This window comes from Centropristis striata, chromosome 9 (assembly GCF_030273125.1).
Source record: "Centropristis striata isolate RG_2023a ecotype Rhode Island chromosome 9, C.striata_1.0, whole genome shotgun sequence".
Classification (NCBI taxonomy): domain Eukaryota; kingdom Metazoa; phylum Chordata; class Actinopteri; order Perciformes; family Serranidae; genus Centropristis; species Centropristis striata.
The window spans coordinates 21,067,238-21,081,500 of record NC_081525.1 but is presented as its reverse complement, the minus strand read 5'-3'; the positions used below and the strand labels follow the sequence as shown (position 1 = coordinate 21,081,500).

At 40.0% G+C, this 14,263-nt stretch overlaps 1 protein-coding gene across 1 annotated transcript in view; it reads left to right on the top strand.

The window, feature by feature from the left end:
- The first annotated feature begins 10,035 nt into the window (after positions 1-10,035).
- Positions 10,036-14,263, top strand: part of LOC131977504 (contactin-associated protein-like 4) — a 139,906-nt gene continuing 135,678 nt past the window's right edge. Inside the window, exon 1 of the mRNA XM_059340835.1 lies at positions 10,036-10,185. Within this exon, the coding sequence (XP_059196818.1) occupies positions 10,101-10,185 (85 nt within the window). The 5' untranslated portion in view covers positions 10,036-10,100. The remainder of the gene's footprint in view (positions 10,186-14,263) is intronic.

Below are 14,263 nucleotides of genomic sequence, written 5' to 3'. Positions count from 1 at the left end.
CCTACTTACTGTCTCTGCACCTTCAGATCAAACTGTAGCCTGCTTCCTCCTGTCACCAGGACTAAGCTATACTCTTGGCCCACAGGGGAGGGAACCAATCGAGCATACAGACAGTGGCTGGTTTAAAAACTGGACTACATTTTTTTTTCTTCAAATCTATGCTTAACTTGTACTGGTTCTCATTTCCTTTCCAAAAGTTTCCTTCTAAGTTCCTGTTTTGTTAAAAGGAGCATTTGAAATGAAATTCATGCAAAACATATTCATTATGGTAAAGCTCAGACGTAACAATAATAAAACATGTTTGTATTCAGAGTAGAATAGGGGATATTTTCATGGTAATATTTTAAAGACGTCTCTGAGAGCGAACAAGTCAGCCGGCTGAGATGAGACGATGCATTTTCACAATGTGCGAGGAATTACTTTTCTCACACCTGTGCTTCAGAATGGCTTCACATTCTGTGTGATTGTAAGGCAATATCATCAGATCTTTCAGATATGGCAACAAATAATCAAGAGGACAAATAGCATCAATCCAATTTTCTATTTCGCTTTTCACAGGAGGAGAAGCGCAGTAAAGGTGGAATTATGTTCCCATCTATGGCACAATATCGTACTGAAAGAGAGTTTCTCTTTGTATTTTCAGACGTGTTTTCTTGGCCTCACAAGTGTTTTGTAGGGAGAGTTGGAGCAGAGTCCTTGAGGGACCAAAGCTGTTAAGAAAAAAGGGATAAAGACAGACCGACACACAGCGAGAGGAGGAAAGAACATAAATGACTTCTTAGCTTTAAATCTTTTTTTTTTTCCCCCAAGGTTTTGCTGTGTGATTGATACACAAATTAAAAACACACCTTTTGACTCTTTAGATGATTTAAGTTTAAGACTTCCAAATTTTTGGTCACAAGCGTCTTGCCTCTTGAGGTGATTTATAATTGTGCAAAAGAAAATTTCAAATGGGAAGCCAGTAAGCTCTCAAATTAGGGACTAATAATGTGAAAGAGCAACTGGAAATCTTCTCAACCCCTGCAGTCATGTTGTAAAAAGGTGTTTCGGATATTTTAGTTAAGTGTGTAGTTTAAGAGAGGACTGCTCATTATTAATTGCAAAATTAGGTGGATGTTGAAGTTTTATTTGCCTTTAAATGAAATTAGGGCATTTGATGAATATTTTAGTCTCCACATCGATCTGATGTTTTTATTTCTTCAGTACAGCAGAAGCTTTGGGGACATTTGTTTGTGGTTATTTTTTGGTTTTCTACAAGGTGTTACATGTTTACATGCTTTAATGTTCAAAAAACAGATTATTTTTGTTATATTGGCTGTGTGAATATTAGAGTTGCACATCTCTCTGTGATAAACGATTCAATTCGCATCTAGATACACAGGTTACGATTCAAGTCAAAAACGATATACTTTTATTACAAACCGATTCGATTTGAATTGATACAGTGTAAGAACAATTCGATTTGATTTGATTCTACACTTAATATTTGTTGTAGATATTTAATATTGTCACTCACAAGTTTTATATTTTATTTATCTTCTGATTCGCCATGGAGTTAAAAATCTGTGTTATTGTGAGTCTGAACAACAAAAAGACAAACATCTACATTTATAATATTGTAAAGAAAACAGTTCTAGAAGCTTTTTTTCCCTATTATGATCTGTTATTTCCCCCATTCAGATTTATTATGGATACTATTAAAGTAAAAAAAAAGTCTGTCTGTCAGCAAGAAACACTTTTACATCGTGTGGGAGACTAAATAATGAATTTATCACCAGAATAGTCTATTATATTATATTATTATATATCTATTATACAGACGTAAATAATAATAAAAAAATTAATAATATAAAGACATTCCCGTGCCCCTGAGTAGGACACAGTTCACAGTACAAATACAAAATGCAGCTTGATATTCATGTGCAGGTGTTTGTTAAACAGAGAAAACACTCATTATTAATATTAGTGCATGTCAACAGCTGTTAAAGTGACTGACAGCTGATCCAGCTGTGATCCGCTGCTGCCGTCATTTGAAACGCAGGCAGCCTCAAATCTCACGTTGTTTTAGAAAAACTGTAAGTGTGTGAAGCCACCAACCGATTCCAAGTCTCACGATACCCGATCCATGACTCTGCAACCGATTAATCTAGGAATTCATGGCTGATTTGTATCGATTGAGGAGGTTTCTACCGACGCAGTCGTGTCTGTCACTTGTTAAACCGAATATCAGCTCGCATCGGTTTATCATCCACAACCCTAGTGAATATGCATGTATTCATCAACAATGTCAAGTTTTTATCTGATCAATGTGTCACTTCTGGTGCTTGCGTCATCCTTGTAACACCTTGCCAGCATTCAAATGCATTTATTTTACTTTTTCAACTGTCTTTTATAACGCCTAACCAGAAAGTTTGCAAGCATAATAGTAAGTAAATTGTGGCCTTTTAAATAAACATAATGGCTTTGTTTTCAGCGAGCAACCATTAAACAGGCTGATAACAACTTCTCAACCTGCCAGCAGGTGGAGCAGGCCCCCAAATGCCCATTCTTATGGGCTGATAACCGCTGAGTCAATCATCCGATAACATTCAAAATAAGGGGAAATGCTCAGTTTTAGTGCCTGTCTCTTTAGGCCCCTGTCCCAAAAAAGCCCAGTCTACTCTGATTGTCTTGGGAGGAGAATATGGTGCATCTTCACCAAGGTAGTTCTCAAATCGTGGGTGAAGATACTCAGATGGGGGGTGGGGGGGTATATTCTAATGAGCCTGCATGCGACATAAGAAGGGGAGCTAAATATAAATGGCTTTTTGAAACACATTTTCTGACTTAGGCAGCCTTGAAAAAACTGAGTGAGTTGTCTTATTTCACATTTTGTCATTTGGTAGGCAAACCAGAAGTCCAAAAGTATGTTCACAAGCACTGAAAAAGTGAGTTTTCATGTCTTCTTTAAATCACATGCTTGTCTTCATCACAATGTGTCTGTTAAGTCTGCTTTCCACTGCATGTTGGCATGTTTGGCCTTTATCGGCACATCAACTTTTCGACCTCAGTCAAGTGTAAAAACATATTGCGATATTTCTTTTTTTCCCCCGATGTTTCATCCATCTGTTTTTGTTGCCAAATTAAAAGTGTGCTTTTAAAAAAACAGGTGGATGTAAACACACCTCATGCTCTCCACCTTCCCTCCTTTACTGCATATGAACAGGTGCCTCCTTTAATTTCTGCTGCCAGCTATCTTTCCTTATTGTGCATGCTTTGTTGAATATGATCATGCAGCAGCTTCATCAGTGTTGGCAGTACACTGTATCAGTGGGGAAATGAACCGGGCACTGTGCTGCTCATTCTGGCTCACCACTAAGGTCTTGTTAGTGCTCATTTGTGGGGTACAGTGGAGGAGGAAAATGGAGCCATGCAGAGTGGATTTATGCCAAAATAAGCCTCTTTGCACCTGTATGTCCATGGATATGCAAATCATATGTAAATCTCTTTACTCTCTTCACACTAGACTTATTTCTAGATGAGGTGAGGCTGTGATGGATTCCCTAATGCTTCAAAATGTAAACTCCTCCACATTTCTGCAAAACATAAAGCCATTTAAAAGGTGACACGATGAGTTTGGTCGTTCTGAATGGTGCCTATCACTCACTGTAGGTCCTCTTGTGTTTTATACACTATGTCATGTAAAACGCTGTGGTTTTACACGGTCACATACTGGTTCATAATGTGGTTGTAGACAACTGGGTCTCTTGCTCTTCCTTGAATTTGTCTGAAGTTTTCAGCATTGACCCTGACAGAAATTCCTGAACCTTGTCGTCTCTCCAGTCAGACATTTTTGTAAGCATCTTCATGGGACTGACCCTTCTTCTTCAACATCTAATGTTTGTATTCTTCTGGTTTCGTGCTAGTCAAAATCTAGTCAAAATGTCTGTGTTTTAAGTTTAAATAATTTTTCATGTTTGCTACTAGTAATGTAACTGACAGGATATATCTCACAAGCAACAAATCCTCATGAGCGATATCTTACGAAATATGACCGTTCTATTAAATGTCACTGTTTAAACACATCATCAACACACCATGAAGTTCACAATGTTGTGAATTACATGGTTAAGTTTAGGCAACAAAATTACATACATTAAGGTTGGGAAAAATATCAGGGTTTAGGTTTTAATAACCACTTTCGTACGTAACTACTGGACATAAGTGTCATAGTGTTATGGCCTCTGGTTGGCCCAGTGTCTGTCTGTGTTTTTTCCCTGTGTGTGTGTGCAGGGGTGCGGTTTCCTGACTCCGCCCCACAATCATCCCCACCTGGTCTCCCTGCCGCAGCTGTCTGCAATCATCTCATCACCTTGGAGTCCCCGGCCCGGCTTCATTGTGGATTTCCTCTTGTGTTTACTACCCTGCCCTGATTATCTGTGGAGATAATAAAGACTATTTTTGTTTTTTTACTAACTGTCTGCATTTGGGTCCATTCTTTAAGGAAACTTAACACATAGGTACGTATGGAAGTTAATATACATGTTAAAATAACAACCTTAACTCATCATTTCTAATGGGACACAAACACCCATCTCTTGGGTCAAGTCAGGGATTTATTGGACCCATCCACCAGCCCTCCCACCCACCCTAAACGGACTTTATCTGTCTTTATATGATGACACCTAATTTCCTCCCACTAGCCTTCAAATTGCTCTCAGCTCTCATGATGTCTGTCTATTTTTACTCAGTCTGCCCTTTGGTCTTAATCTCTAGCCACATACACCTTCTCCAGGATCCTGCATTGCAGTTCTCCATCCTTCCACCAGATCCCCTCAGACTCTCCCACCTGTTACAGTCAGCTGACTCTCACTTCCACATGCTCACCTGTTTCCACTCTGCCCTCATCAGCCCTGCACTATTTAACAGGCTCTTTTTCCACTCACTCCAGGCCACATCATCATAGTGAATCACATATGAGTTCATTGAAGTTGAGCGCAGATCGGATCAGCTGCAGTTTATCAGAGTCAGCATGTACTCGCTGCAATTAGTTGTTGGCTTAGCCTCAAGTTTGTTTGTTTGGTTGCAGAATGTCCTCATGTTCTTTTGAAGTTTTCCTTTTTCTTTTTTAAGTATAGTAAGCCATTGGTATCATTATTTTTTGCAGTTTATTTCCTTCAGTGTAGTTGTGCAACTAGCAGGTCTCTTCAGCAAAGGAATTATTACAGTGTAGTTGTGTTTTCAAGTACGGTAGATTTACATAAAATAACAAAACACTTGATGTGATCTGAGACGTGAGGTGTTGATTGCTCCATGTGTAAACAACATATCTGAATTGTGGAACAAGGTGGAACAAGTGCGTAATCACTGCAGGAGATAGGGGGTCTCATCCCCCAAGTATATGGACAATCCACTTATTCCCCCCAACCTGGTTGGTTCACCCCAATGTTTGACTGATGATTTTGCCCTTGAGGTGAAAAATCAATTTCTTTCGTATTGTACCTTCCTGTAATAAGACCCTCATCAAAGACAGACTGCCTGCAACACACGACCTTGAACGGAAACAGCGTGCAGTTTAGAGCAAGGATCAAAGTTTGCGTGGGTGAACACTAACAAGGCTAGGTTACTGCCACTCCCACTGATGACCTTCACAGGGAAACACAGAAGCCCCACTGCTGTTCCTTCCTGGTTAGAAGGTCAGTCCGGAGGTGTTTGTGGGTGACTGACATTTGTGGTGTCTTTGTGCTGGCCTATGTGTGCCCTTGGGGATAAATGTAGATTTAATTGATGGGCATCTTATTTTAAAATTCAAAGACTCACTCACCAAATATGTCAAAAAAAGTTGTAAGTGTTTCGGTACTTTCCTAAATCCTAATTGAAATCAAAATGACTGATGAGGTGTGTCAGACTAAAATATTCATTAATCTGAGGTCTAAAAATTCAGACTTTGTGGTGTGGACTGAGCGTGAGAGGAGCTCAGGGGTGATTTTTTTTTGGTTGTCAAAAGGTCTCTTTATTTGGCTTGGAGGTGAATTGCAGCTGTGAGGTCTCTGGGTCAAATCCAGCCATGTCCTTCAAGCAGCTTTCTCATCTCTTTTTCCTCTGAATTTTCTTTAAAGGCAGAAAAAAATTGAGGAATAATATTCAAGAGCATGGTAACAACATAGTCCCTAAAGATTTTATTTGGAATAAAATCTGCTTTTCAAAGCGACCATGGCCTTCTAAAGAAGGAAATGCAGTGCACTTGCACTTCTGAACTCTTGGTCTTGGAATGAATATTTATCGTCTATTTCTCAGCACAGATTTTGTGGTTATGAAGATAATTTCTCACAATTTATGAAATGAATGTTTGTGTGCTTGTAACACAGCGCCCGTATTTCTTGATTATTTCCCAACAAAACCTTTAGAATTATATTCACCATACATGAATGTCTGAGAGGACTGTTTGTTCTGTTGGAGCTTTTATTTGCTGCAGAGAACCAGAGACCATGTGTACTGTAACCTCCTGATGGATGTGAAGATGTTTAAATGTCACCAAATGTCCTCCAAAAAATGTTTTGTGAGAGCAATTCCATGTAATCATCACCTATTCAGGTTTGCACCTGAGGATGTAGAAATAGCTAAATTTGTTACCTATTTATTACTTTATAATTCAATCAAACTTAATACAGAAAATGTATAAATTCACATATTTGCATGCAAATAAAATGCCCACAATCTCCCAAACAAATGTCAAAGATACATGCTTAAACAAAACTTAAATGATGGCTACCGGGGAAGAAACCTGGGCTGCACCTGCCCTCCTCTTTAGTGACATACAGTATTGCTAAATAAAGCCATAAAAAGAGAAGGTGCTCAGGAAGTCATAGCACCACTTTGTAATGTCCTCAAGCAGTGATGCAGTGATAGATTTAGTCCCTCTCTACTCAAAAATGTGTATTGCTTATTGTTGCTTCACGTGGATGCTTGACCTTCACTGTGCAGAATGATGTATGTACAGAGTTTGACACCAGAAGGCTGCTGTTGTTTTTTTACATTCAGTAGCTGAAGGGGGAAAGTTTCTCTGTGCTCACCTTAAATCTGAGTTCAACACACAAAAGTTTTAGCAGGATTTTGTGAATCATGACTATATCAGAAGCAGTCAGAAGTCAGATATGCAACAAGTGTGATGAGAATACATCACAGAGAACGGACACTGGAGTAGAGAAGATGTCAATTTAATAAATTCTGACAAAGCTGTTTTACCTTTTTTGTGTAGGAATCATATAAGATACAAATAACAAGGGATGTTCAAAGGTGGACCTCCAGCAAATCCTCACATACCGACCTGGTCTGATGGGACAACAAGATCTCCAACCTAAACGACAGAATAGGTTGTTCGTCAATACCAACCAGTACAACACATATAAGCGTTCCGCGGCTCACAAAACAGCAGATTGTTTTAAAAATTGCCCACTTGTCATCATCCATACACGTATGGATCGCGATTGTAAAAAAGGCTGTCGTTTTTGTTAATTTAGGCTACAACACCACTGACCTAGGTTTAGGGCAAAAAACTTCCTGGTAAGGTGTTATAAAAGACAGTGTCAACGCAAGCTACGTAAGCAGCGCAAGTTACGTAAACAACTAAAGCTACGTAAACAACACAAGTTACATAAAAAACGCAAGCTACGTAAACAGCGCAAGCTACGTAAACAACGCAAGTTACATAAACAACGCAAGTTACATAAACAACGCAAGTTTGTAAACAATGCAAGCTACTTAAACAACGCAAGCTATGTAAACAACGCAAGTTACATAAACAACGCAAGCTACGGAAACAACGCAAGTTACGGGAACAACGAAAGCTACGGGAACAACGAAAGCTACGGGAACAACGTAAGTTACGGGAACAACGTAAGTTACAGAAACAACGTAAATTACAGGAAAAAAAATGTGATTTCCAAACCTTGAGCCACGGAAGTTACATAAGTTATGTAGAAAACGTAAGGTGAATACCTGCCATTTAAACTCTGCAATCGCCATCAATCACTACCACTAGGTCACCAAGATTATGGCAGAGGACAGTCTAAAATGTAAATCTGAGTCGTATTTTGCTGCCTGTACAAACGCCCTATTTTTCCTTAGGAGAAACTAGTCTGCATGGGAAGGCGTACAAATTGCAAATTGATTTTCAAGGACATTCTCTGTTATGTATGTACACATTTTAGACTTTTCACGTGGCCATTTTATTGCTTTTAAAGCACTGTAAACCATACTGTCCCAGTCATGTGACCTTTAACGACATCAAACATGATTACTTTATTAGGTTTAGGCTTATCTACTTGGTTAGGTTAAGGCATCACAATGAAAAGGTTCACGAGGTGGTTCTGGGATGAAAAAAAATAAAACCAGAACCAAAAGTTTAAATACCTATAACTCCATCAAATATTTTCGTTGCACACTGGGACAAGAACACTGGGATCTTTGGTGAAAGTCTGGTGTTTTTCAGACCCATCCACTTCCCATGCCACCCACCAAACAAGGGCTGAGTCACTATGTACTTCATCACACCACTCCAAGTTAATGGTAAGGATACGTGTATCCATACAAAATTGGACTTTTTCTTATGCACTGCACACCATTTGCAAAGTAAAGTGACTGTAGTCATGTTATTTTTATGCAGATTGAAGAGAACAGGCTGCACTTACAGCTTATTTTGATGTTTTAAAATCATAGCTGGATAAAAAGGACAGGCTCCATTATGTCCAGAATTATGCCGCCAGGGTTCTCACCTGCACCACGCCCAGCCAGCACATCACTCCAACCCTTATCCAACTTCACTGGCTTCCAATTAAGTCCTGTATTAATTACAAATACCCCCCTTGCCCCTCGATACCTCTCCAACCTCATTCTCCCATACACATATCTCCAGTCCTCAGGCACTGGCCTGCTCTCCAATCCCCACATCAGACTCTGTTTCTTCGGAGACAGAACTTTTAGTGTCACAGCTCCCACCCTCTGGAACGCTATCCCTCCAGATCTCTGCAGTGCTTCATCTCTGGACATTTTTTTTTTAAATGTACCTGTTTGTTTGTTTGTTAGTTTATACAGTCATAGAAAACATGTTAGACCCTTGTTTTCTTCAATTTCTTGTTCATTTTAATACCTGGTACAACTTAATGGTTTTCTTGATAATAACCAAAATCATTTTCAAGAAAACCATGAAAATGGCTAGATATCATCTCTTCAAGTAAACTCTTATGAGCTATTTTTGTTATCATTATATTTGTCCAAACAAACGTAGCCTACCTCTACTTGTACCAGGCATTAAAATGAACAAGAAATTGAAGAAAACAAGAATGGTCTAATAATTTTTTCCATGGCTTTTGTGTTTTATTTAGCTGTGTAAAGCATCCATGGTCCTCGTGAAAGAGATAGGCCTATATCCAAGATATCATTATTAAGTATTATTATAAAAACGTGTTTTGTTTATTCATAAAATGGTACACAGTCCCAGGGACCCATTGGGCCAGGGAGGGGGGGGCTGGACTTCACTTGCAAACTGTTGCACAGAGATGCAAAACAGTGATGAAATGACCATTTCTTTACCTTGTGTGGGAGTCTTGCTTCAGAGTGGTGGGGGTATTTAGGGGCCAATTGTCTTCTCGTCAATATGCCTGGTCTCGTGCAAAGAAATGCAATAATAGTATTGCTTTTAAATGACTAAGAGGACAAGAGAGAAAGAGTTAAAGCAGCCACATGCTCTCCCTGCGCTGTAGTGAATGAAAGCAGTCCTGGGACTCAGAGATTCAGAGACGCTGCGTTACACTCGGACCTGCAACAGTCTCGTCAAACCCCTCCGCGCTCTTTTCCTCGCTTCTTCTTTTCCCTCCATCACTTGACGGAGGACAGGCGGTGTGAGAGCATCTCCCCTCCTCCCCCACCACTGGGTACCGGCCGGCCCCTCCACACTGTGGCAGCAGGGCTACTGCAGCGCAGCGCACCGGAGCGGAGCTGGAGGAGAGGAGAGGAGAGAAGCGAACAGGAGAGGAGAGGAGAAGAGGAGGAGGAGGAGGACGGACGGACTGTGTCCTCTCCGACTGTTGGGATTGTACTCTGCAGCATCCCGTCGCTTCAACATGTCTTTGGGGAGTAAAAAACTCGCTGGGATTACTGCGCTGATCGCGTGGCTGCTGCTCGGCTCCTGTGGGACAGGTGGAGAAGGTGAGCGGCTCACAGAGCGGGACCACCGCGGTTATTATAGCACATCACTCCACTGTTAGGGCACTGGCTAACAATGATGTCAATATTTGTCTGGTTGATGACATATGCTTGTTAATGAGACTTTTAACTGTCGTACATCAGCAAATTAAGAGAGAAAAATAAAATATAAGTGCTTTTTCCTTCTTTGTCTTGGTGTAATAGCTAGAGGTAGAACATAATTTGGCCAAACATGATTCCAGCTGTTTATAAAGCTGAAATAAATTCTTTAAATATCTTTATTAATTAATCAAGAGTAGGCTATCTCTTCTCTTTCAAACTCAACTATTGAAATTAGGGATTAGTGTCATTACTGATTCATGTGCTGATTATTTTCTTAATTAATCATGTAATGTATAACATTTTAATTTCCTTAAATCCAAGAACGCCTTAAAATATCTTGTCTGACCAGCAGTCCCAAACAGCCAAATATCTTCAGTTTACATTGATGTAAATGAAATAAAGCAGCAAATCCAGTTTATCTAATGTAAATTCTCTCGCCTATTCCTCCAAAGAAAGTCTTGAAATCTACCTTCATTCATTCAGTGAAAGCTCTCATTTTATTTTCCTTTAAAGAATCACATCCAGCATTAAACAAGGAAGTTAAGTCAGCAGCTGCAGGTCGATTGTGATCTGCGCTTCGACCTATTTCACCAGTTTGGGAAGATGTACTGTAGCTCATGCAGTTTTTATTCTGTGAATTTAGCGAATTAAACAGTTGTCTGGGTCTGATCCGACCACCGTGGGGGCTTGTTGTTGAAAGGGAGCACATGTCCTCTGGGGGATTTTAAGGCTGTCAAGTTTTTAAGAGACAGCAAATCCCACAAGTTGTGTTCTTATTTTAGCTTTTTCCAACATTTGATGTTTCCTCATGAGAGGGGGGAAAGACTGTGGTCTCTCTGTGGAGATGTGATAGAGCTGCACAGGAGGATGCTGCTGCCGCTGCTGCTGCTTGAGCTCTTCTCCTCAGAACAGGTTTTTAGAAAAGATCCTAAAAAGTGGGTTCCTTTGGAAAAGAATGTTTTCAGAAGTCACAGAAAAAAAGTTGCTTTTTTAATAGCTGCATGAGAAAGCTGATTTTAAGGAGAGAATTTGCCCTGCAACAAGTGTGAGAAACAGAAAGATCTCCTTTTCCCCGCTGTCATATAATCCCCGGCTGCATATGAGCTGTTATTTTCCTCTCAGGAGGTTTTAATGAATAGTTCAAGAAGCTGCACTCTTGAAGTAGTTGCCCTGTTCAATCTGATGAACCTTCCTCCACAACTGTAATTATACTGTACTCTCTCGGACTGATGCTGTAAATAAGGGCAGCTTTTAACGTGACACCCCTGGCAGCAGATCGACAAAAACATCCCTAATGAGGCTTTTCACACACAGAATGGAGGTGCTGGGTGTTTAGGGTAGAGAAGAAGGGTGTATGCATTAATAGACATTGTGGTTTCTCAACTGTATTGATTGTTTGGGAAGACAATAGGTGTAAAAGGAAAAAAGAGGTATTGATAGTTTGCAGGGAAATTGACCCAAATCCAGATGAAATGGGTACATTGTCTGTGTTGACTCAGATACAATTTCAAAGGGACAAATTGCAAAACCTGATATTTCACTGCATCACGCCTCTGTGCTTCATATATTTTGTAGCACACTGTCTATCAGTCAGAGCCTTTATCATTCACTTAATGACCTGTCTTCTGTCCAGATTATGTTTCCTAAGAAATGAAAGGGTACAGCTCAGCAAAGAACTATAATGTCATTCGTCCTGGTTCCTATGAAGGACGGGAGGTTTCTGGCATCGTCACGTTCATCATCTTCAGCGATAACTCTCTGTGTCTTTCTCTGTACTGTATGTCCCTCTCTCTCTCACTCTCACTCACACATAGATACACACATTTCTGCTGAAACTGCCAGTATGGTTCATCACATAGTTAAGCTTCCGGAGCAGACGTTGCCTGACCATTTCTGTAACTTTATGAAAATCAGCAATCCAACATTCATGGCCATCACGCAGCGAGTGTCCAGCTGTATTGAGGTGAGAGAGGAAGTAACTTCTCTATCAAGCTCTCTTTTGTTACAAGTATCACTTTTTATGTATACAAAAAATGCTATCAAGTCACCAAGATAGACTGTGTGAAAATGTACACCACTGTTTGAATATTAAACATTTATTGTACATCACTTCTCTATATGGGAGTGCGGCCGTTTGAAATAGCTATAAACACTTTTTATATCCCGTTTGGTCAGACAACGCAATCCTCTTCTTTTCCTGCATAACCCTGGTCCTTGTACTTGATATGAAGATCTTCGCTGATATAACCGTAACCCTAGCTTTAAGGACCAGTGTATAGGATTTAGAGGGAAGTTTTCATCTGTGTACCTTAAACTTAGAATTGTTGTGTTTTTATTTAGAATGAGACCTTTACATTTCCACAAGGAAAACCTTATAGGGCTTTTTGATCAGAGCCGGAATTGCGAACAGTTCTTTGGTTTTCCACCGCCAAAGAACTGGCTCCTCGTCGGAAAAAACTGGTTCCACAGCGGCACCAACTCTTTGCTGGTCTTGAACCGTCAACCGCTAACGTCAGGGGCTGGTGGCGGGGTTATTTGACCAACAAGACCAACTCGGTGTGATGAGAGACACCAACTAAAACATGTATCATTCATTTATTTTATTTGTTTAACTGTAATGTGATTGATAAGGGCGAGCTAGCATGCTTATGTTAGCAGGCGTGCTAACATTTGCTGGCGATTGCTAATGTGCTAACGTTAGCGGGCTAGTGTTACCCGGCTAGTGTTACCCGGCTAGCCTTACAACAAATTAAGTAAGTAAGTAAGTAAGTCCAGCATTTACAACTTATGTTCAGTGTTAATAATAATGTATTTGGAGTCCATAGTGATCAAAAGGAGCAGCAAAGATGTGTTGTAGAGACAATGTTGTCTGCCATTGTTATTATACTTGCAGAGAGTGCGGAGACATACACAGACAATCACAGTGAAGTAATGACGTATCCAGAGCCGTTGGAAAAGCAAACAGGTTCAGAGCTGGTTCGCAAGTTGAACCAACTGTGAACCAGCACTAGCACCGGCTCCGAACTGGCCCTAAAACTGCTTTGGTCGAAAAGGGGTATTAGTGTTTTTATGTTACCTAAAGGCCACTGTAGGTACTCAACATGCTTGGAAAGGGAGGGGTGAGGGGATGGGTAATCAGTTGGTTGCAATCTACAATCTCACCTCTAGATGTCACAATATCCCACACCTTTCAGCCCAACCCTAATATATCTTACCCCCAATCTTAAACCTCAGTTAAAGAATTAAATTGAAACACACACATTTGTAAGGATATTGGATAATCTTAATCCTAACCCAAATTGTGTTGACTCAGAAGACTGGGGTGCAATCGAAAATAAGTTGTTCGTTGAAGTGTTGTTGAGCCCAATGTGAAGTGTTGTTGAGCCCAATGTGAAGTGTTGTTGAGCCCAATGTGAAGGCAAAAGTGATTAATGGAAAGGGGCAAGATGCCATCAGTTGCTCAGATGGGGATGAAGGCAAACACTTTTAATGAGAAGTTACGAGTAATTTCATGGAAAATGAAAAAAGAAAGGTTAAGAGGGAGTTTGAAAGTTACATAGAGGCTTTTGGATGCAGTTTATCCATCTGACAAGCAAAATCAAAATTACATGCCCAACCCCAAACCCAACCGTTAACTAGACCAAAACCTAGTTCTAAGCCTAAACCTAAAACCCAGTTTAGAGATACAAAACCACACACAGTTTTATGCTTAAGCAATAGGTTGTTTGTAAGTTCCTTTTAAACGTTCATGAACCACCGAAAAAAAGCAATAAGATCTCCAACCTAAATGACATAATAGGTAGTTTTCAAACACCATTATACATACACGTACGGTTTGTGGTTGTAAAAAAAAAAGGCTGCAGTTTTGTTTAATTTAGGCTACAAAACCACTGAAAAAAATTCTAGTACTGCATTATAAAAGACAGTTTAAACAGTAAATGAATGTATGTAAATGCTGGAGGTGAAGTAGTAATTCCGC